This window comes from Bos mutus, chromosome 26 (genome assembly GCF_027580195.1).
Source record: "Bos mutus isolate GX-2022 chromosome 26, NWIPB_WYAK_1.1, whole genome shotgun sequence".
Lineage (NCBI taxonomy): Eukaryota > Metazoa > Chordata > Mammalia > Artiodactyla > Bovidae > Bos > Bos mutus.
In genome coordinates, this window is record NC_091642.1 from 10,011,277 (window position 1) to 10,034,153 (window position 22,877).

The 22,877-nt window shown below is 49.4% G+C and overlaps 1 protein-coding gene, 1 non-coding gene and 1 pseudogene across 12 annotated transcripts in view; 2 read left to right on the forward strand and 1 right to left on the reverse strand.

The window, feature by feature from the left end:
• Nucleotides 1–22,877, reverse strand: part of TACC2 (transforming acidic coiled-coil containing protein 2) — a 234,542-nt gene that overhangs the window by 91,979 nt on the left and 119,686 nt on the right. For all 11 annotated transcript variants that reach the window (XM_070364027.1, XM_070364024.1, XM_070364033.1 and 8 more), the window contains one exon: nt 6,588–6,722. In XM_070364027.1, the coding sequence (XP_070220128.1) occupies nt 6,588–6,722 (135 nt within the window). The remainder of the gene's footprint in view (nt 1–6,587; nt 6,723–22,877) is intronic.
• LOC138985863 (U6 spliceosomal RNA) lies at nt 8,047–8,147 on the forward strand (annotated as a pseudogene).
• LOC138985856 (U6 spliceosomal RNA) lies at nt 22,440–22,546 on the forward strand. Its single transcript, XR_011462823.1, has one exon. It is a non-coding gene; the product is annotated as a U6 spliceosomal RNA (small nuclear RNA).

The window sequence follows — 22,877 nt, forward strand, 5'->3', positions numbered from 1 at the left end:
CCGGCAAGCAGAGTGGGAGGTCAGCTCTCGTGTACTCAAGTTCACGTCTGCCTGGCCCACACGCCAAACACAGCAGGCTCTTTGCCACAAGCCCCCTGAGGTCCCAAAACCCGCGGTCAGCGGTGGATGCCTTGGTTAAGAGTGAGGGCTTTGGACCTGCATTCCTGGAAATGCTTTATCTTTAGACGCTGTGCCTGGCTTCAGCCTCTCAAAGCTCAATTAATTGCTGCATAACGCCTTCCAAACAGCTTTAGTAGGTCAGAGTGTCTGCTGAGCACAAAGGCCACGGACAGGCCATGCTGCAGGAGCAAGGGGGGCCTGTCGGAGCGCTGCCACCTTGGTGGACAGTGTCCCTCCCAGGACGGGCTCAGGCAGAGTTGGGAAGCAGAGAAACTGAAGCTCTCTTTCCTCCTCCCCTCCCCTGGACTCTGTCAAAGTCACATCTGTTCTCCCTGAGGCTTGCGGCCTAATGATTAGCAGTGGGCACGGGGGAGGGGTGGGGTGGGAAAACCCCGGAGAAAAGCCATTTGCACTGGAAATGTGGGTTGATGTCATCATTTCCACAGCAGCCATCAGAAGCAGGGGGAGGCTGCAGGAAGTCACCCGGTGTGCTTGCAAGAACAGAACATCTGTCGATTCTGTGATGAGCTGTGCCCTGGGCTTTCTTTGTTAAGATGCCGGGTCTTGATGCCCTCCTGGTCCCCTCCAAGCCCAAAAAGGGGAAGACAAAGCCACTGCAGTCGCCTGAGCATGGAGTAAACACAGAAACACACAGAGCGTGTGCCAGCTCCAGCGAGAGAAGTCTGGCTAGAAACGGGCACTGCTGGTGGTTTAGTCTCTCAGTCATGTCCGACTCTCTGTGACTCCATGGGCTGTAGCCCGCCAGGATCCTCTGTCCATAGAATTTTCCAGGCAAGAATACTGGAGTGGGTTGCCATTTCCTTCTCCAGGGGATCTTCCCAACCCAGGGATCAAACCCAGATGTCCTGCATTGAAGGCAGATTCTCTACCGACTGAACCACCAGGTAAACCTGGAAATCGTACTGATGAAGGATATATCTCTGAACCATGAGACCAGCGGGGACCTCGGACTCTAGCCTAGACCTGAATAACAACCTCCATCTCAGTGAAATGAAATCATCTGTGCATTTTTGAAACTTGCTTTGAAAACTTCCAAGGACCCGGCAAAGGCAAAAAGACAGGATTTATGTGGATCCCTGGATCCAGGCCACAGCCCTGTTGTAAAAAGCAGCCATGGAAGGGGTGGGGGGTGGGGCTGGCAACCCTGAAGGCACAGCTGAGATGTACTTAGGGCGATGGGACCGCAGCTGCCCCCGTCCCATCCAATCCACTGGGCCAGGACACAGAGCCCTAAACCCTGGGGACCCTGATCCACCCTGAAACCACTCCAGCCCTGCCAAGCAGCTGGAGAGATCCTTCAAAAATGCAAATCTGCTCAAATCTCTGCCTGCCTTGGGGCTTCTGGACCTTCTTAAAATAAAGCCCTAAGCACCAACGGTTCAGTGGTCAAAGTTGAAACAACAATCTGAGTAACCAAATAAAGTAGTATTGTACTGTATAACTCATAAAATAGATGCCCTTGAGTCCAGAGTGATATAGCTAAATGACTAAATACATTAATAAATGAGGGAGAAGAGAAAAATCTCCCATATAAATTTCCAAAACTTTGTGGATAGATAATCCCCGTAAAAGAAGGGGTACAATGCTCCAATCTTGAGGTGTGTCCACAGTGACTTCCTTCCAAAGAGGGCAACATGGAAAAGGAGAAAAAAGAGAAACTTGACAGTGGAGAAATCTGGCAAACACAACCCCAGCCGAGCGATCAAGGTCAACACGCACAGGAATAAACCATGCTGAGAGTAAGCACCCTTGACATGATGTGATGGAAACGGCATTTAGCCTCTGTAATCTTCCTCCCCACACCCCATACGTCTGATCAGAAGAAAAATGCCAGACAAATCTCAACTACGGGACATCCTACAAAACACCTGACCCGTCCCCTCCTCAAAATGAACATGGTCAAGGTCACCACGAACATGAAAGTCTGAGAAACTGTCACAGCCGAGAGGGACCTAAGGAGACGTGAGGACTAAATGCCATGTCCTGTCTTGGATGGAGTCCTGAGACAGAAAAAGGACATTAGGAGAAAAAAATATGGGAATCGGAATAAACTATGGACTTGAGTTAATAATCACGTGCCAGTATTGGTTCACGAATTGTATCAAATGTACCATGCTATTGTTAAGGTGTTAGTATCAGGGGAAATGGTGAGTGAGTGAGTGATAGTTATGCGTGTGTAAATGGGAACTCTACACTATCGTCTCACTTTTCTGGTAAATCTAAAACTATTCTTAAAATAAATCCATTAGGACCTCCCAGGTGGCCCAGTGGTTGAGGATCCGCCCACCGATGCAGGGGACACGGGTTCAATCTGCCTGTGGTCCAGGAAGACCCCACGTGCCACGGGGCAGCTAAGCCCATGCGCCACAACCAGAGAGAAGCCCCCACTCCCTGCATCTGGAGAAAGCCCGCACACAGCAAAAAAAATCCAGCACACTCAAAAATAAAGAAATATTAAATAAATAAAAATTTTTAAAAAGAAATACATTTTTTAAAAATTCCACCAAGAAAAATTATAAAGCCCCCTAACCCTTCCTGAGCCACGGTGTGCCAACCACCTGCCCCTGTGCCCTGGGCCACCCCCAGCCCCGCCTCCTCCACAAGACCCTTCAGCTTTGCTCCCGTCTCTATCTTTGAGGTTTCTGCAGATGCTGCGCCTTGCCCTGCCCATACATAGTTAAGTCCGTTCAGCCTTCAGCTCTCAGCTTAGAAGTCACCTCCCCGGGGAAACCTTCCCCAGTCACCCAGATGGAAAGAGGTTCCTCTACCACCCTGCACTGCACCCCTCTTCTGACCCATTCAAAACTACTTGCTCAGCTGTGTTCCCCAGCGAGCTGTAAGAGCCACAGGGGCAGTGCCTGTCTATGGCCCAGAAAACCCCAAGTTCATACTACTAAACCCTCATATACATGAATGAATGAGATTCAGAAGCAACCCAAGGAGACTGGCTCCCAGGAATAAACCCCAGGGGTGAGGTGAACCAGATGCACCTTGTGTGCGAGGTTTAAAATGTGGAACCCAGGTGACCTCAGGGCGGGGACCCTGAGCAGATGGGTTATGGTACCAGACTGTACTTAGGGTACAGCCTGGATGACTGTACTTACAGTACAGTCTAGATGACACAGTTGTTTTGGGTGCAGTTTGTGTGTGTGTGTGTGTGTGTGATTCCATCAAAAACTTACTCCAGCCCTTGGATAAGCTTGGTTCTTTTTCTTTTTATGTTTCAAATTTTGCTTTTTTAAAAGATGTAACCTAAAGGTAGAGGCCACCCCGAGTGGCAGGTATGGGCTGTCATAACTTTTTTTTAAATTGAGATATAACTTATTGACAGTGAAATTCATCCTTTTCAGATGTAGAGTTCCACGAACTTTGATATGTAGCCTCCACAACCATCAAAACATGGAACATTTCTATCGCCCGCTAAAGATCGCCCATGGCCTTCCGTAGTCAATTCCCAAACCCCGCTCCCAGCCCTGGCAACCACCGACATGGTGTCCATTCCTTACAGCTTTGCCTTTTCCAGAATATCAAATAAATGGATATTCACACAACATGTAGTCTTCTGAGCCTGACCTTTCCCACTCAGCATAATATAGTTAAGATTCATCTATTTTGTTGCATGAATCAGTGGTTTGTTTCTTTTCATGCCGAGCAGTAGTCTATAGGATAAATAGACCAGAATTTGTTTATTCATTTACCAGCTTTACCATTTACCAAATGGTAGACATTTGGGTTGTTTCAGTTTGGGGGTGATTATGAATAAAGCTGCTATAAACATACAAGTTTTTAGGTAGATACATATTTTCATTTTTCATGGATAAATATCTGAAAGTGGCTTTCCTAGATCGGATGATAGATGTGTGCTTACTTTTTAAGAAACTAAAGGGCAGACTATTTAAGAAGCTTACTTCTTTCTTAAACACATTTTTATCAAGCACCTACTATGTCCAAAGGCAAATCAAGAGGGTCTCCCCAAACTCCCACGAATGATCGCTCATGCAGTCTCACCACCAGAAGCCAGGCTTCCCAGACCTTTCTCGCTCAGCCTGAGGCCAGCAGCAGTAGATAAGGCAGGGCCCTGGAACCAGGAGGGGTAGGATGAGGTTCCTGCTCTGTCATTAAGGGGTGGAGGGATTGCAGATAAATTATCCCACCCATCCCTCTGGGTCTCCGGACCAACAGAGCAGCAGGTTGATCTCAGGAGATGATGGGAGGGAAAGAGCTTCTACTCCAAGATGCACCATCCAGATAAGAGGGACTCCGGACTAGCTCCATCCCCACCTACTGCCTCCCCAGCAGTAGACTTTCTGAGGTCACAGGCTGCCCATTCACAACACATCACGGTGTGTTTAGCTCTACACAAGAAAAGGCTGTCCAAGCACATTCTTCAGAGGACTTAGTAGCTAAGCAGAAAAGTTTCTAATCAGCATCAATTGTTTTGCATGAAACAGGATTTCTGACTACTTGCTGTGAGGGTTAATTTTAAGCGTTGACTTGGCCATCGTACTCAGATATTTAGTCAAACACCACTGTAGATGTCACTGTGAAGATATTTTTTAGATGAGTCGTTATTGTTCAGTCACCCAGTCCTGTTGGATTCTGTGTGACCCCATGGACTGCAGCACACCAGGCCTCCCTGTCCCTCACCATCTCCCGAAGTTTGCCCAAGTTCATGTCCACCGCATCAGTGATGCCATCAAGCCATCTCATCCTCTGACGCCCTCTTCTTCTTCTGCCCTCAGTCTTTCCGAGCATTAGGGACTTTTCCAATGAAAGTAGCATTTAACCCAGTAGACTTTGAATAAGAAGATTACCCTTTATAATGTGGATGGACCTCACCCAATCAGTTGAAGGCTTTAAGACAGAAAGAATGAGATCCACCAAAGAAGAGGGAGGTCTGCCAGGATATGGCCTTTAAACTCCAGTTACAACATCAGTTCTTCCCCAGGTCTCCAGCCTGCTGGCCTGCCTTGCAAATTTTGGATTTGCCAGTCTCCACATTTGTATGAGCCAATTCCTTAAAATAAATTTCTCTCTAAAGAGACAGTGCGTGCTAAGTCGCTCAGTCGTGTCTGACTTTTTGTGACCCTAAGGACTGTAGCCTGCCAGGCTCCTCTGTCCATGGGATTCTCCAGGCAAGAATACTGGAGTGGGTTGCCATTTCCTACTCCAGGCTAAAGAGGCAGACCTCAGAGGTATTATAGGTTTGGTTTCAGACCACCAAAATAAAGAAAGTATCACCGTAAAGTGAGTTACAAGAATTTTTTGGCTTCCCAGTGCAAAACAATTATTTTTATACTATACTGTAGACTTGGGAGAAGGCAGTGGCACCCCACTCCAATACTCTTGCCTGGAAAATCCCATGGACGGAGGAGCCTGGTAACGGCACCCCACTCCTGTACTCTTGCCTGGAAAATCCCATGGACAGAGGAGCCTGGTGGGCTGCAGTCCATGGGGTCGCTGAGGGTCAGACACGACTGAGCAACTTCACTCTCACTTTCATTCATTGGAGAAGGAAATGGCGACCCACTCCAGCGTTCTTGCCTGGAGAATCCCAGGGATGGGGGAGCCTGGTGGGCTGCCGTCTATAGGGTCGCACAGAGTCGGACACAACTGAAGCGACTTAGCAGCAGCAGTAGACTAGTAAGTGTACTGTACTATGTGTAAAAAAACCAATGCACATACCTTAATTAAAAGAAAAATTGCTAAAAAATGCTAATCAGTGAAAAATGCTAATCACTGAGCCTTCAGTGAGTCATCATCTTTTTGCAATAGTAACATCGAAACTCACTGATCACAGGGACTTCTCTGGTGGTCCAGTGGCTGAGGGGCCTGGGTTCCATTCCTGGTCGGGGAACTCGACCCCACATGCTACAGCTAGAAGTCTGCATGCCACAACTAAAGATCCCACATGCCACAACTCAGGCCAGCACAGGCAAATAAATAAATAAAATAGGTAAATATGAAAAAGATCACTGGTCACAGATGATCATAACATATATAGCAGTGAGAAAGTCTGATGTGGCACGGAAACATGAAGTGAAAAAACGCTGTTGGAAAAATGTCACTGACTTCCCAACTCAGGGTTGCCACAAGCCTTCACTCTGTAAAACTCAGTATCTGCAAAGCACAATAAAATAAGTTATGCCTGTATATGTGAATATATATCCTATTGGTACTGCTTCTTTGGAATATGCCGACTGTTACTAATACTAATACACGAACGCTCACACAGGGTGTCCCCACTGTTACGTGGAGAGCTTGCTCGAAAGGGTAAACTTCAGATCAACCACAGGCCAAACGATCATACATGGCATCACGGGTCCAAGCTGTCAACGCCTCCTTGGCACCCTCCTAAATGCAGCTCCCACAGGGCTTGTGGGACAGGGACGCCAGGCCCCTCCTCTCTGGGGGCAGCAGCTGGGAGGGAGGGTTCTGTACGATACCTGCTTAAGTCCTTGGCCAGACGTTGGCAGGAGGGAATGGAAGCTTCGACTCCATCACCAGCTGGGACGGAAGGCAAAGATGCGTATTCTGAGGCTGGGGCAGTGAGATCCACACGGGCAGCAGCTGGGATGGTGCTGGGGACACAAAGGGAGAATTATTCCCAGTGGAACTCGGCTCATTAATGGCTCATTAATGGCACATTCATCAGCCCCCCTCATCCCTCCCAACCCACCCACACACGGCGTGGGGTATTTAAAGACCCAGCACACTGCTGGCCGGGGCACCCCACAGAGTTCCCCAGGCCTCTGCTCAAACAGAGTGGAGGGGAGTGCATCCTCCTGTGCAGCAGCCCCCAGGCCAGGCCGTGAATCCCCCTCCCCACCGAGGCTGCAGCAGAACCCAAGGTTTCTTTGATGGAGCAGCTAGGGTGTCAGAACACTCTGAATTTTGTGTGTTTGTTTCATAGGATCATTTCTAATTGCTTTTTAATAGGCAGTGAATCTCTCCGAGTTGAAAATTAAAATACAATTTTGCAAACTCCCCAGGACTTGCCCCAACAAAATCTGAGGCTGAGAAAAGTCAAGGTGGAGCGGCTGATCAAGGAATCAGCGGTAATCAAGGAAACTGCACTAGGGATCTTTCGGGATGCCTTTTCCCTGGTGAAGGTGTTTCAGAGCAGAGCTCTGTCCCTGGTTCAGTGGGTGAGTGCCCCCTGCTGGACACACAGGGAAACGCCGGGAGTGCAGGGTGGTCTCCAGCAGGTGGGAAGGCAGGAAGGACCTGCAAACAGGCCCTTGGAGTCAAAAGGCACCAGGCCTGGAGCTCAAAAGAGGTTTTCATTTTCCCCTCTGGCAAAATCAAGACGAGCAATGCCGCCCACAGACTTCCAGGGAGGGTCAGCCCTCCCAGCCTCTCCGGCTGTCCAAACGGCTGTCCGGGGTGGGGCTGGAATTAGAAGGGACTCAGCACCAAGAGCCTGAAGCCCAGCCAGAGGTCAAAGCTGGGGTTACAAGTTTCACAGCCTCATGGCGGGGACTCATTTCTTCCCTGTGGGTGTGAGTTCTTGCAGGAAGCTCCCCCACTGCAGGAAGGTAGGAGGCTTGGCCTTCCGTGTCAAGGTTCTGCTAATCTCCACCTCCTCCAAGTCCACCTACAAGGTGGCTTCCTGGCCTGAAGGACGCAGCCCCGACCCCTGCCCAGGCGAGCAATTCTGAGTCCTGGCTTGGTCTTCACTCATCAACAGCTATAAAAACAGCAGCAGCTCAACCTGGCTGAGGCCCGGTCCTACATGCTTGATCCTGGGTGCCCAGGCATGAGTGGCTCTGTTCTACGTGCCTGATCCTTGTACCTGGTCCTGTGTTAGAAGCTTTACATATGTAACCTCAGGAACCCCTACAACAACCTCTGAGTCATATGCCATCATCCTCGCTCAACAGAGATTAAAACTAAGCTCAGTACTTGCTTTGGCAGCATGTACACTAAAATTGAAATGATACAGAGGATTAGCGTGGCCCCTGTGCAAGGATGACACGCAAACCTGTGAAGCGTTTGATATTTTTGAATGAAGAGACTAGCATGGAAACATATACAAATACACAGCCAGTGGGAATTTGCTGTATGACTCAGGGAGCTCGAAGGCTTCCCAGGTGGCACCAGTGGTAAAGAACCCGCCTGACAGAGCAGGAGACATGAGGCGTGGGTTCAATCCCTGGGTTGGGAAGAGCTCCTGGAGGAGGGTGTGACAAACTACTCCAGTATTCTTGCCTGGAGAATCCCCATGGACAGGGCAGCCTGGGGGGCTACAGGGCATAGGGTTGCACAGAGTCGGACACCACTGAAGCGACTGAGCACACACTCACATACGCAGGGAGCTCAAACCAGGGCTCTGTGACCACCTAGAGGGGTGGGATGGAGTGGGAGGTGGGAGGGAGGTTCAAGAGGGAGGGGACATATGTATACCCATGGCTGATTCATGTTGATGTATGGCAGAAACCAACACAACATTGTAAAGCAATTATCCTTCAATTAAAAATAAATAAGTTAAAAAAAAAACAAAACTAAGGCTCAGAGAGGTGAGGTCACTTGCCCAAGGTCACAGAGTGGGAAGTGGAGCCAGGATGTGAATCCAGATTCTGAATCCTTAACCACCTCCATGTCTACTTTCTAATGGACTCCCCAGCACACACCTGGAAGCCCCTAACTCCTCCTCAGTGACACGCATCACAGGGACTTGAAGACCACTAGGAGACTGAATACCTTGAGGACAGGGGCTGTACCTGTCAAGAGTCATCCCAGTAGCCCAATGTCTAGCCGGGCCACCACCAGTACGCACTCACACAGGCAGAGGAAGAGCGGGGAAGGGGTCCCGAAGGGCTATGACCACGCAAGGTTTGGGGAGCAGGAGCAGAGCTGGAACCTCCAAGACCTTCGCCCCTGGGCCTCATGGAAACAAGGGGCAGAACAGACCTGAGAGTAATGACCTTGGATAAGCCCAGAGCAAGGCAATCCACACGTGAACAAAAATTACAGTGAGTTCGTGGACAGGACCAGCAAACGTGCAGAGTGGGCTTGCAGACGGCACGATGCCTCCGCCATTCAAACTGCTGGTTGTAACAACATGGGCAGTGGCTGAAATATTTTGTAAATGTACGTGCTCAGTCACGTCTGACACTTTGTGACCCCGTGGCCTGTGGCCCACCAGGCTCCTCTGTCCATGGGATTTCCCAGGAAAGAACATTGGAGTGGGTTGCCATTTCCTTTTTCAGGGGATCTTCTCAACCCAGGGATCAAACCTGCGTCTCCTGCGTTTCCTGCATTGGCAGGCATATTCTTTACCACTAGGGCCACCTGGGAAGGAATCTCATAAAAGAATGACTCAAATGAATAGTGCAAATTACTGGGGGCTGTTAAACTCCTTAAGAAAGCCATTTCACCGTCTGGAAAGTGACATTTATTCCTATTCTAAGAAGTTAACAGGCGACTCACAAAACCAAACTCCTAGTCTAAAATTTATTTTCTAAAGAAATTACACTGGCCAGGCCCCTTTCTCTGCACACCCCTGAAGATCTTATTTTGCTGTTGTTCAGTTGCTTGTGTCCGACTCTTTGTGACTGCATGGACTGCAACACACCGGGCTTCCCTGTCCTTCACCATCTCCTGAGAATTTGCTCAGATTCATGTCCCTTGAGTTGGTGATGCTGTCCAACTATCTCATCCTTTGCCACCCTCTTCTCCTTTTGCCTTCACTCTTTGCCAGCATCAGGCTGTTTTCCAATGAGTTGGCTCTTCGTATCAAGTGGCTTGGAGCTTCAGCTTCAGCAACACTCCTTCCAATGAATATTCAGGGTTGATTTCCTTTAGGATTGACTGCTTTGATCTTGCAGTCCAGGGGACAAGAGTCTTCTCCAGCACCACAATTTGAAAGCATCAGCTTTTCAGCACTCAAGCCTTCTTTATGGTCCACTCTCACATCTACACATGACTACTGGAAAAACCAGGGCTTTGACTAGACAGACCTCTGTCAGCAAAGTGATGTCTCTGCTTTTTAATACGCTGTCTAGGTTGGTCATAGCTTTCCTTCCAAGGAGCAAGCGTCTTTTAATTTCATGGCTGCAGTCATCGTCCACAGTGATTTTGGAGACCAACAATATAAAGCCTGTCACTGCTTCCACTTTTTCTCCTTCTATTTGCCATGAAGTGTCTTATTTAACGCAAACCGAGGACAGGTGACGCGGTTTGTGGTTCTGCACTTTACGACTCCCATCAAAGTGCAAGGAAAGGTCTCTGTCTTTGAAAACGCTGGCAGAGGGTAGGCTCTTCAGGCTCAGAAGAAGGCCAGGCCCGCAGGGGAAGCACAAAGGCCATCTCCTTGTGATGACGATGCCCCGAGGCTGACTGTCCCCGCCCCTGAGAACGCCCTGGGGTCCCCTCAGCTCTCTGGCCAGGAGACCAGGGTGACTGCCCCCTCCACCCTTCACTCCGTTGGCACCTGATCACCAGGGCCACACCCGTCCTGCATTTGCCTGTTCCCATCAGCTAAAGGCACCAAACAAATGACTCAACAGCTCTCTTAAGAATGACGGCACCCTTCCCTCCTGGTCTGCAGCCTGCCCTTGGCCCAACTCCAGAAACAGGAAGGTCAGGTCCCAACAGGGAAGGACTCAGTGACTCACGACTGAAGTTCTGGCACGTGGCACCAACTGATGCCTCCCGACCCCACAGAACTCCTCCTCTTCCCTCCTAACCCTCCTCCCCTCCCCAATTTCTCCCCAGCTTGGCAAGTGGCCCCACCAGCCATCCAGGTCCTGGATCAGAAGTTGAAACTGCCCTGGACTCTCCCCCCATCATCACCCTTTGTGCTGAGTCACCTCCTTTTTCCTTCTAGAATCTGCCCTCTTTGTCCCACTGGTCCAAGCCAGCAGCCTCTCTGAGCGGGGCTCCGGCACATCCTGCTTTTTGTCCCCTGCATCCATCTCCCCCAGACACCAGAATGCCCCACCCTGAGTCCTGATGAGGTCCTTTCCTTGCCAGAAGCCCTTGCCCACTTTCCACATCTTACGTCTAACAGAATGCAGGTGAAACTCCTGGGCTTCAAAAGCTGGGGCTCCATCAGCCTGCCTCTGTTCCCTCCCAGGTTTACCTTGTCACTGTCCTGACCCCACCAAGCCAGTCTGGGGGCTCCTGGTAGTTTCTTGCCTCTGTGTCTTTGCCCCTGAATCCCCGCCTACCTCTCTCAAATCCCCTCCTGTGCTAAGTGGCTTAATTGTGTCTGGCTCTTTGCGACCCTATGGACTAGTCTGCCAGGCTCCTTTGTCCATAGTATTTTCCAGACAAGAATACTGGAGTGAGTTGCCATGCCCTTCTCCAGGGGAGCTTCCCAGCCCAGGGATCAAACTCGCATCTCCTGTGTCTCTTGTATTGGCAGGCAGGTTCTTTACCATTCGTGCCACCCAAGAAGCCCTCCTAGCACCGCTCCTAGCTGACCCCATAAGAGAGGAAGTGCCCCCAACCCCCGGCAGGGGTAATGATGTCCGCCCTGCATTGCTGGGCTGGGCTGAGCCTGGCTTCTGCATCTCCTGCTGTTTTCTACTAACTCATCCTCTTCTCTGACTAAAGTCTCGGCCACGGTGGTCTCTCCAGCGCCCAGCACAGAGCCAGGCCGGGAGCAAGGATGAAACACCGAGCAGCTCTTTCACTCTTGCCCCTGGCCTCCCAAACACGCGGGCCACCGACAGTGGGACAACTGTCCTCTCTTCTTGGAATCCCAGAGTGCAACCAGCTTGAGGTGGGACCAGCAACATAAGCCGCAGGAATGCAAATGAAAGCGAAGTGAAAACGCAGGGCCCTGCATTCCAAAAGGGTTAGACTTTCAGGAAGGTGATGGCAGAGTGTTGAACCAAGCACGGGGCCCCGGGCAACTGCCCAAGTCACATGCCCTTGAAGCCAGCCCTGGTTCTGGCCTCCGAGGGAAAGCTTTCATAGGTCCCCCTGCCTGGAAAAGCCTCTTGAGCTGCCAAAGGGCCATGCTGCTGGAGCAGAGATGGGAAGCAGTTAACCAGGTTGGCATTCCCTTGCCAGCTCCTGTCCACTGAAGCCTCCCTTGAGCAGCAATGACTCATCTTAGAGACCTCATCCCCAGGGAGTCAGGTCCTTTCGGATGTCCAGTTCCACTCCCAACCTCAGTGGGAACTCCGGGACAGCTGCCAAGCCCAGCACTGAGGAGGGCAGCACCCTGAGACGGGGTACACAGTGCATTCTCAGGTGGCTTCTGCAAGATGCTTACGTTCACTTGCCCTTGACTTCTGTCCTTATAAAACAGGCCAGGAACGGGACTGTGAAGGCCCTTCCAGTTTTAGAAGTCCACTAACCCCTTTTCCCATTTAAGGAGTTAATCAATATTTCCTGTGGAATAACAAAGAAACTGAATTCAAATTCTTGTCAAGTTTTTGTATTTTTTTTAAGTTTTTGTATTTTTGAAAGATGCAGGAAACACTGATTTAATTTAAGCCCTCGCTTCCTTTTTTTTTTTTAAGAGAAGAGTTGACCCCCAAAAAGGCAAATAAACTCACCATACTGTTAGCAGACAGAAATGGCCTATTGATCAAGGCATCTTTCCTGAGAGGCCCAGCTGGACAAGACCTCTGAATCCTTCCCGACACAGATCCCTGGGGAACCACTACTAATGGGTCAGAGCTGGTCGTCCCTGACGCAGGACCTCACCAAGGTCGGCACTACCAACAGCTGGCCCTGTTAACCGTGAGGGATGCAGTCTCTGCCTGCAGAGGACCAGAGAACACAGAGGATGTTGCTTCGGGGCTTGCACTCAGCCCGACAGTCCTCCAGGCCCAGCTGTAGTGATTTGCTGTCACCAACTGTTGTCTTTTGAGTCCCCGTTCAGGGCTTTTGAGTCCTTCTTGGCAGACCCCCCACTGACCTGATAGCAGATTTCATTTCGGAGAGCGGCTCGAGTTGCCAAGTTAAGCCCCTGTCCAAGGACAAACACCAGACTGACCTGGCTGTCACGGGAGGGTGATAACAGCCCCAAAGATACGAGCGGAGCGTATCACGTCCTGTCGGGCCAGATGGGCGGCAGCATCTTATCTCCCATTTCACATCGCCATCTGGAAGGTATTAGCCCAATAGCCCCTTCCTCACAGGCCCCTTGATTTTATTCTTCTTGAATCCCCAAGCGCACACGATTACGTAATAGGACAAGAGCTAAGGCCAAGACTCGGCTCAGACTGAAAGCACGACGCAAGCCAAAGGAAAAAAAGCAATTGGAAATTGCTGGCTTAGCGAGCTACGCTCAGTCCATAGGAGCACCAGACAATCAGTCCAGCAGAGGCCTGGGGTTTGATACAAGGAGTCGCCGAGATGGGAGTTCCAGGATCGTCCTCCTTCGAGACACAACCACCGAGAAGTAGCCAAGCCAAAATGAGAAGGTGCCCAGAGACGCTTGCGAATTGGCTGGAAATTCCAAAGCAGGCACATCAAGAGATCTCTAGTTGCCAGCAGCAGCCCACGTGAGCATATACACAGCCCCTAAACACCACTGACCTTCAGATGTCCAGCTGGCTGTAGGCTGGCTTCGCACATGTTAACCCTGAGCTGGCTTGTCAATTCTGACCCAGCATGTTCATACCCTTTTCACAGAGCGAGTCTGTGCTCAGAGGGGAGAAATTAGTATTAAACTTGGCTGAAGCAAAACTTAATCAGGAAGGAAAATATTAACTAAAGAAAAAGTCGTAAATACCGTCCCAAGACCACAAGAGGCTTTGATCTGGGTTGGACCATCCAGCCCATTAATTCCCACCATTGTCTTTCCCAGTCCTTTGCATCCTTTCTCCAGGTGCAAGACTCCTCGCGTGGTTACAGAGAATGTAGAGATGTGGATTCAGAGGACCAACCGGAAGCTGATATCAGATATCCAAGATTTAACTACTTATTCAAAAGTCAAAACCTATCTACTACATAAAGCAGCTCCAGAACCATGAAAAACCAGACCAAGAACAAGATCCTGTACTACTTTGAACCATATGAAATGGCCGATATTTTGACAATTGCCAGTGTGGCAATTCATGTGCATCAACCTAAGAGCACCAAGCTTGACACTGGAAACTCACAGGTTCCGAACAAATTAGGTGCAACCGAGTGACTCAGCCTGCTGGGCGCTGGTTACGTAAATTTGTCTCAAGAGCACGAATACCTTCAACACGTACTTCTGAAATGGTGTAAAGGAATCCCTTTCTTCAGAAGAGACTTGAAAGTGAAAGTGAAGTCGGTCAGTCGTGTCTAACTCTTTGCAACCCGACCCGTGGACTGTAGCCCACCAGGCTCCTCCGTCCATAGGATTCTCAAAGCAAGAATACCGGAGTGGGTTGCCATTTCCTTCTCCAAGAATACTGGAGTGGGTTGCCATTTCCTTCTCCAGGGGATCTTCCCGACCCAGAGATGGAACCCAGGTCTCCCGCATTGTGGGGAGACGCTTTAACCTCTGAGCCACCAGGGAAGCTTAGGTGATTCCTTTTCTAAATTAAAAAAAACAACAGTTCCACTTTATCATTCAGTTTTACTAAGGTACTTGCCTAAATAAAGGTTCAGCTAACCTTTCTGAAGTAGTTAAACCCACTGAGGCACATCCATAGCAGAAAGACGAAAAAAAAAAAAAAATCTTACAGTACAAACAGAGGAAACCAAAATAAACTGCACTATTTGGAGCAAGAGGAGCAACAGAAGCTGCAAGTCAGTATGAATTCCCTGTACTTTCAACTTTGGAAAATTCTGAAGCTCCGTTTCGGAATCGGGAAACTCTATAGAGGCTGTCACACAGAGCAGGGGCTCTCCCTCGTCCCTGGCTCTCCTGTCTGAAGTCGAAGATCAATCAGAAACTTCAGACACCAGCTGCTGGGTCAGGACTTCCCTACTCTGAGGAGCTGTGAACAGCCTGACAGGTGAGGAGAAAGCATCTGGACACGACTGCCTTACCCAGTGGTTCCCCAAGTGTGGACCCCAGACCAGCAGAAGCAGTAGCACCTGGGAACTTGTAAAAAATGGTTTGCAGAGGCGGGGGGCCTCTCTGCAGACCTCCTGAATCAGACACTCAAGGAATGGGGCAGAAATCTGGGCTGGACCCGGGTTCTTTTGAGGCGTGCTAACCTTTGGACCCCGTGGACATGACTCAGGTGAAGAGTTTCCTAGCTGTATCCAGGGAGTCCTCAAGATCTAAAGAGACCCCTCTGCTCGGAGTCCTGACTATGGGAAAAACACCAGAGTTCCCAGATGTAACCAGGGTGCCCTATTTTACTCTGTTTAACAAATGGTAGTACAGCTGCATGGTTTCAATTGAAAAGCAATCCTGCTGCTTTATTAAAAAAAAAAATAGAAAATATTGAACAGATGGGAGTACAAGTGGCCACAGGCAATCTGGTCATTTGTAGAATGCTCTAGAAGGTCTGAGTTGGACTTTCTGTGCCATCTTGGGAGGCCGAAGGCCAAAGGGAAGCCCAACCACCGATAGCAGGTTCAGAGGCTATTCCCCGAGGAGGGGGCAAGTCTGATGTCCTCCAGCGGCTTTAATTGGGTGGGGAGGGGGGGGGCACTGAAATCCCATCCATTGTATGTGAGAACTACTGCAAGGACCAGGGTGTCCTGTCGGTTCTCATTCAGAAAGAAGAGTTCTTAAAAGGGAAAGATCCAGCGCCAAAGAAATAGTAGCGGCAGAAAGGAGGGAGAAAGCTCTGCTTTCTCTCCAGGGGCTTAAAGAAAATGCTCCAGCCCCACTTTCCTTGTTTTAGTGAATTTTTTAAACATGCTTTTATTTAAATTTAATTTTTTAATTTAAGGTCCCAAACCTGCTCGGGCAGGGTGGCAACACTCCAGGGAGGATGTTCCAGACTGCCCTCTGCTTTCTTCCCTCCCTGCCTCTGCTCACCTCTCCTGCCCCTCCTGTCCCTGCTCTGAACAGGAACCTGGGTAATGCTATGGCCTGAATGTCTGTGTCCTGGAATTCCTACATGGACATCCCAATGCCCAAGGTGATGGCATTAGGAGGTGGGGCCGTCTGTAGGTGACTAGGTCATAAGGGTGGGGCCCTCGTGAAAGGGGTTAGTGACAATATAAAAGAGACCCTTCAGAGTTCCCCAGGTCCCTTCATCATGTAAGGGCATAGTGAGACATCTGCAACCAGGAAGAGGGCCCTCACTCGAACCATGCTGGCACCCTCACTGTGGCCTTCCAGCCTCCAGAACTGTGAGCAGTACTTTTTGCTGTTTTGTTTATTTGGCTGCATCTCGTGGCATCAGGATCTGCCCCAACGAGGGACTGAATCCATGCCCCCTGCACTGAAAACTCAGTCTTAAACCACTGGGCCACCACGGAGGTCCAATAATTTCTGCTGCTTATGAGTCATCCAGTCTGTGATATTTTGTTACGGCAGCAGGAAGAGACTAAAACAGATGGGGTGAGTAGGCAGGGCCATTTCTGAGGTTTAAAAAGCCACCACCACACACCCAGAATGCCCTTCTTAATTACTCCCACAGAGCAGCAAAGTTAAGTACAGTTGATTCTCTTTATTTGCAGTAATTACATTCTATAAAGCCATGTAGACACTGAATTAGCAAACACTGAACCACTGGTCCTAGGGGAAATATAGGGGTAGGTTCCTGTGAGCCACTGGCCATAGTATTTTTGTCAACTGATCAAAATATAACCTTGTTTTATGTGAGTTTCTGTTTTAAAATACTTTATTTAATATGCAGCTAATCAGATCAGATCAGATCAGTCGCTCAGTCGTATCTGACTCTTTGTGACCCCATGAATCGCAGCACACCAGGCCTCCCTGTCCATCACCAACTCCTGGAGTTCACTCAGACTCACGTCCATCGAGTCAGTGATGCCATCCAGCCATCTCATCCTCTGTTGTCCCCTTCTCCTCCTGCCCCCAATCCCTCCCAGCATCAGGGTCTTTTCCAATGAGTCAACTCTTCGCATGAGGTGGCCAAAGTACTGGGGTTTCAGCTTTAGCATCATTCCTTCCAAAGAAATCCCAGGGCTGATCTCCTTCAGAATGGACTGGTTGGATCTCCTTGCAGTCCAAGGGACTCTCAAGAGTCTTCTCCAACACCACAGTTCAAAAGCATCAATTCTTCAGCGCTCAGCCTTCTTCACAGTCCAACTCTCACATCCATATATGACCACAGGAAAAACCATAGCCTTGACTAGACGAACCTTTGTTGGCAAAGTAATGTCTCTGCTTTTGAATATGCTATCTAGGTTGGTCATAACTTTCCTTCCAAGGGGTAAATGTCTTTTAATTTCATGGCTGCAGTCACCATCTGTAGTGATTCCTTAATATAAATTTATATGTACTCCTTGGGGTTTCCCCGGTGCCTCAGTGGTAAACAATCTGCTTGCAATGCTGGAGATGCAGGTTTGATCTCTGGGTGAGGAAGATCCTCTGGAGGAGGGCATGGCAACCCACTCAACTATTCTTGCCTGGAGAGTCCCATGGACAGAGGAGCCTGGCAGGCTATAGTCCATAGAGTCACAAAGAGATGGACATGACTGAATCAACTTAGCAGGCATGCACACAATATATATTCCTTAAGGCAATGCCAAAGAATGCTCAAACTACCGCACAATTGCACTCATCTCACACGCTAGTAAAGTAATGCTCAAAATTCTCCAAGCCAGACTTCAGCAATACATGAACCGTGAACTTCCAGATGTGCAAGCTGGTTTTAGAAAAGGCAGAGGAACCAGAGATCAAATTGCCAACATCCGCTGGATCATGGAAAAAGCAAGAGAGTTCCAGAAAAACATCTATTTCTGCTTTATTGACTATGCCAAAGCCTTTGACTGTGTGGATCACAATAAACTGTGGGAAATTCTGAAAGAGATGGGAATACCAGACCACCTGACCTGCCTCTTGAGAAATCTGTATGCAGGTCAGGAAGCAACAGTTAGAACTGGACATGGAACAACAGACTGGTTCCAAATAGGAAAAGGAGTACGTCAAGGCTGTATATTGTCACCCTGCTCATTTAACTTATATGCAGAGTACATCATGAGAAACGCTGGGCTGGAAGAAGCACAAGCTGGAATCAAGATTGCCAGGAGAAATATCAATAACCTCAGATATGCAGATGACACCACCCTTATGGCAGAAAGTGAAGAGGAACTAAAAAGCCTCTTGATGAAAGTGAAAGTGGAGAGTGAAAAAGTTGGCTTAAAGCTCAACATTCAGAAAACGAAGATCATGTCATCTGGTCCCATCACTTCATGGCAAATGGGGAAACAGTGGGAACAGTGTCAGACTTTATTTTTGGGGGCTCCAAAATCACTGCAGATGGTGACTGCAGCCATGAAATTAAAAGATGCTTACTCCTTGGAAGAAAAGTTATGACCAACCTAGATAGCATACTCAAAAGCAGAGACATTACTTTGCCAACAAAGGTCTGTCTAGTCAAAGCTATGGTTTTTCCAGTGGTCATGTATGGATATGAGAGTTGGACTGTGAAGAAGGCTGAGCGCTGAAGAATTGATGCTTTTGAACTGTGGTGTTGGAGAAGACTCTTGAGAGTCCCCTGAATTGCAAGGAGATCCAACCAGTCCATTTTGAAGGAGATCAGCCCTGGGATTTCTTTGGAAGGAATGATGCTAAAGCTGAAACTCCAGTACTTTGGCCACCTCATGCAAAGAGTTGATTCATTGGAAAAGACCCTGATGCTGGGAGGGATTGGGGGCAGGAGGAGAAGGGGACAACAGAGGATGAGATGGCTGGATGGCATCACTGACTCGATGGATGTGAGTCTCAGTGAACTCCGGGAGTTGGTGATGGACAGGGAGGCCTGGCGTGCTGCAATTCACGGGGTCGCAAACAGTTGGACACAAGTGAGCGACTGAACTGAACTGAAATGAACTGAATGTTGAATTCATAGAAAACAGCACTATAACGCACACCCAAATGAAGCTTATCTAACACAAGCATTTTCTACATCAGGCTCATCATAGCCTTCTTGTGCTTTGAAACAGCAACATCACCAACAAAACGCACAAAATCAGGAAAAGCATGGCACTAAATATGGACTACCCCCTTCCCCCCAATTTCCAGTCAGAATAGGACAATACAACTCTGGACAAAAGTCCAATCACACTGGCAAGGCACCAAAATTGCTTGTCAGCACAGAGATCTACCGAATCTTTCCACTGGAAAATGAAGCCAGAGGGCTGGCCAGGCTCTCAGCATGGATGTAATCAGTCCTTGGAACTTAGTCATCGGTTCCTTCCTGCATCCTGTATTCACGCTTGGTCATGGTCACAGGAGACACAGCTTCTTTACTCGTGTCTTCCTCGGACTTGAGAGAGGCCATGATGTAGGCAGGACTTCATGGCATGGGGGAAGGAAGGAACCCAGTTCGCTGCAGCCAGTGGAGAAGTTCAGAACCAGGCTTGGTAGCCAAGCTGGACCTGCTTCAAAGCCCAGCTCTGCCACTCACTAGCTACATGTCCTTGAACACACTGGCATCTCTGTGCCTCGGTCTGCTCATCTGTAACAGAGCAGTCATAACAGAACCCCCTGCCTCCTGGGGGTGTTGTGAGCATTTACAGTGAGCAGTCTGCATGGCCCTAGACCACAGAAAGTGCCCTCAGCGGGAGCCTGAAGAGCAGACATCACTGGACTATAGTGGGGCCTGGACAAGCCATTTAAAATACACAGTCTCGGGGTGCGGAGAGGACTTTAGGGGCACCAGTAACACCCCCAGTGGACTTTAGTTGTCCTGAGTGCCGCCCAGCCAAGACGGCAGAGGCTCCTGTAGCCTCTGCTCCCACGCCCCTGGGTCTCCCTGGAGCTCTGAATAAGGATGATCTCAGGCCCCCTCCAAGCCCCACTAAGGGTGAGCCCCTCCCACTGCAGCTGGAGGTCCCTCGGCCTTGCTAAAACGGTGGGGGAGGACTTCCCTGGTGGTCCAGTGGTTAAGAAAGCGCCTGCCAATGCAGGAGACGCAGGTTTGATCCCTGGTTGGAGAAGACCGTGAAGCCCATGCACCACAACTTCTAAGCCTGTGCTCTGGAGTCCAAGAACCACAGCTCCTGAAGCCCAGGCACCCTAGAGCCTGTGCCCTAAAACAAAAGAAGCCACTGCAACGAGAAGCCCGTTCACCACAACTAGGGAGTAGCCCTCACTTACCAAAAGCAGAGAAAGCCCATACGCAGCAAAGAACACCCAGTGCAGCCAAAAATCAATATACATGAATAAATTTTAAAAAGTAAGATAAAAGAGGAGCCTCCATCTTGAGGCCAACTTGGAGACTGGGGGAGAAGGGTCAACTCGGAGAGTACGGGAGTCCTTCACACTTACCCCACAAGTAAAAAAAAAAAAAAAATAAGATAAAAACGGTGGGGGTCAGGGAGAGCCATGGGGGAGGGAGGAAGCCAAGCAGGAGGATGGCAAGGCATGCCTGACTTCACCCTAGAAGCTTCTGCACACTCCTTGGGTGCTGAGGGTCTTGTTCCCCAACTAGATTTCTCTTTAAGAAGTTAAATTCGCACATAAGAACTATAGTTGGCTCCCACCAGTAACAGAAACATTCAGAATTCGATGTCAACATGCAGCCGCCTCACAGCACCTGTTTCTGGCCTAGAGCTTCCTGCTGTGTCAACCCTACCCTAACATTTCTCCTCCACCAGGTAAACCTCCCAGTTTATGAAGAGGTCGCTTGACACTGTCCCAGCGGGACAGCAGGAATGGACGGCCTGCTCCCCCGACAAAGCCGGCTGCGAGGTGGTCAGCACACACAGACCCCCAAGCAGACAGAGAAGGAGGCCCACCCCATCACTCCCCTCTAACCCGTTTCAAGTTCAGCAACATTTCCCAAGGGCCAGCCGGACTCAGGCTGGGTGCTGTGGTTCTGGAGGTCGCAACTGATCCAGTTCCTCCATTCACAGAGAGGGCCTCTGAGACAGATCATTCATAGGTATCTGAGAAGGGCAGTGACACCTGGGGCAAGGGTGGCTGAAAGAGTTCAGAGGGAGGCTCGGGTCTCAGCCTGGGGAGAAGGGACTCCTAGCCTGTTTCATTCACTATGGCTCCCCAGTGCCACGCATTAGGCAGCCAAAAGCAGCAGTTTTACTAATAAGATATAATTACAATGTGTGTAGGGGGAATTTTCTGGCAGTCTGGTTGTTGGGGGGTGGGGGGAGAGGGCTTCCCAGGTAGTGCTAGTGGTAAAGATCACGCCTGCAAACACAGGAAAATTAACAGAGGTGGGTTCAATCCCTGGGTCAGGAATATCCCCTACAGGAGGGCATGGGAACCCACTCCAGTATTCTTGCCTGGAAAAACCTATTGACAGAGAAACCTGGTGGGCTATGGTCCACAGGGTTGCAAACACTCCGAGAGGACTGAAGTAAAGTAACACACACACACCAGTTGTTAGGACTCAGTGTTTGCACCGCTCGGGACCCAGGTTTGATCCCTGGTCAGGAAACTAAGATCCCACAATCGCACGCTGAGGTCAAAAAAAAAAAAAAAAAAGAAAAACACAGTCAAGGCTCTTTTAAAAAGCAGAGACATTACTGTGCCAATAAAGGTCCATATAGTGGAAGCTATGGTATTTCCAGTAATCATGTACGGATGAAAAAGGTGGACAGTGTAAAAGGCTGAGCCCCGAAGAATGGATGCCTTTGAACTGTGGTGCTGGAGAAGTCTCTTGAGAATCCCTTGGACTGCAAGGAGATCAAGCCAGTCAATCCTGAAGGAAATCAACCCTGAATATTCCTTGGAAGGACTGATGCTGAAGCTGAAACTCCAATACTTTGGCCACCTGATGTGAGGAACTGACTCATTTGAAAAGACCCTGATGCTGGGAAAGATAGAAGGCAGGAGAAGGGGACGACAGAGGATGAGATGGTTGGATGGCATCACCGACTCAATGGTCAAGAGTTTGAGCAAGCTCCGGGAGTTGGTGATGGACAGGGAGGCGTGGCGGGCTGCAGTCCTTGGGGTGGCAGAGTCGGACACGACTGAGGGACTGAAAACAATGAACAACATGTATATATACATTCAGGTTCAGCTTCGGGACACCTCCGGGACGGCAGTGGCTCCGCCCCTCTTCCGGGGTAATTTGCATACGTTCGTTGATTCCCAACAGCGATCTGCATTATAATTAGTGAAGCAACACTTTCTCAGTTTCAGTGAATAACTCCTTTAGATTAAGCTACTATTGCACTAATGCAGTAAAAAAAAAGGGGGGGGGGAAGAATTGCTGAATTGGTTGCTAATGGAATTCACCCTCAGCGAAAAGTTTTTAATTCTGTCCACTATAAATAGCTCTGGAGTCTTCATCAAGTTCGTGCTCGCTTCGGCAGCACATATACTAAAATTGGAACGATACAGAGAAGATTAGCATGGCCCCTGCGCAAGGATGACACGCAAATTCGTGAAGCGTTCCATATTTTGCCATTTCCCCCCATATCCATATCCATAATCTATTCACATAAGCTTTTTAGCTGTAACTCGCTCATAAGCAAGAAACTTAACCCATCGAGGGCCCCTGGATTCAGTCTGCAATTCCTCCTCCAAAAGCTGTCGAACTCTCCCCAGTTTGGAAGCTTTTTTCCAGAAAGACCTGGGGTTGATGGTAGGGAAGGGCACACCAGGAAGCAGGCACTACCTAGGCAAAGGTCTAGGGGCTGGACTGTCTAGGGCCGCGGGGTGGGGAGAACCCACACAGCCAACCAGGGCCCTGGACAGGGTGCAGTCCACCAGGGTTTGGAGGCAGCCTATGGGC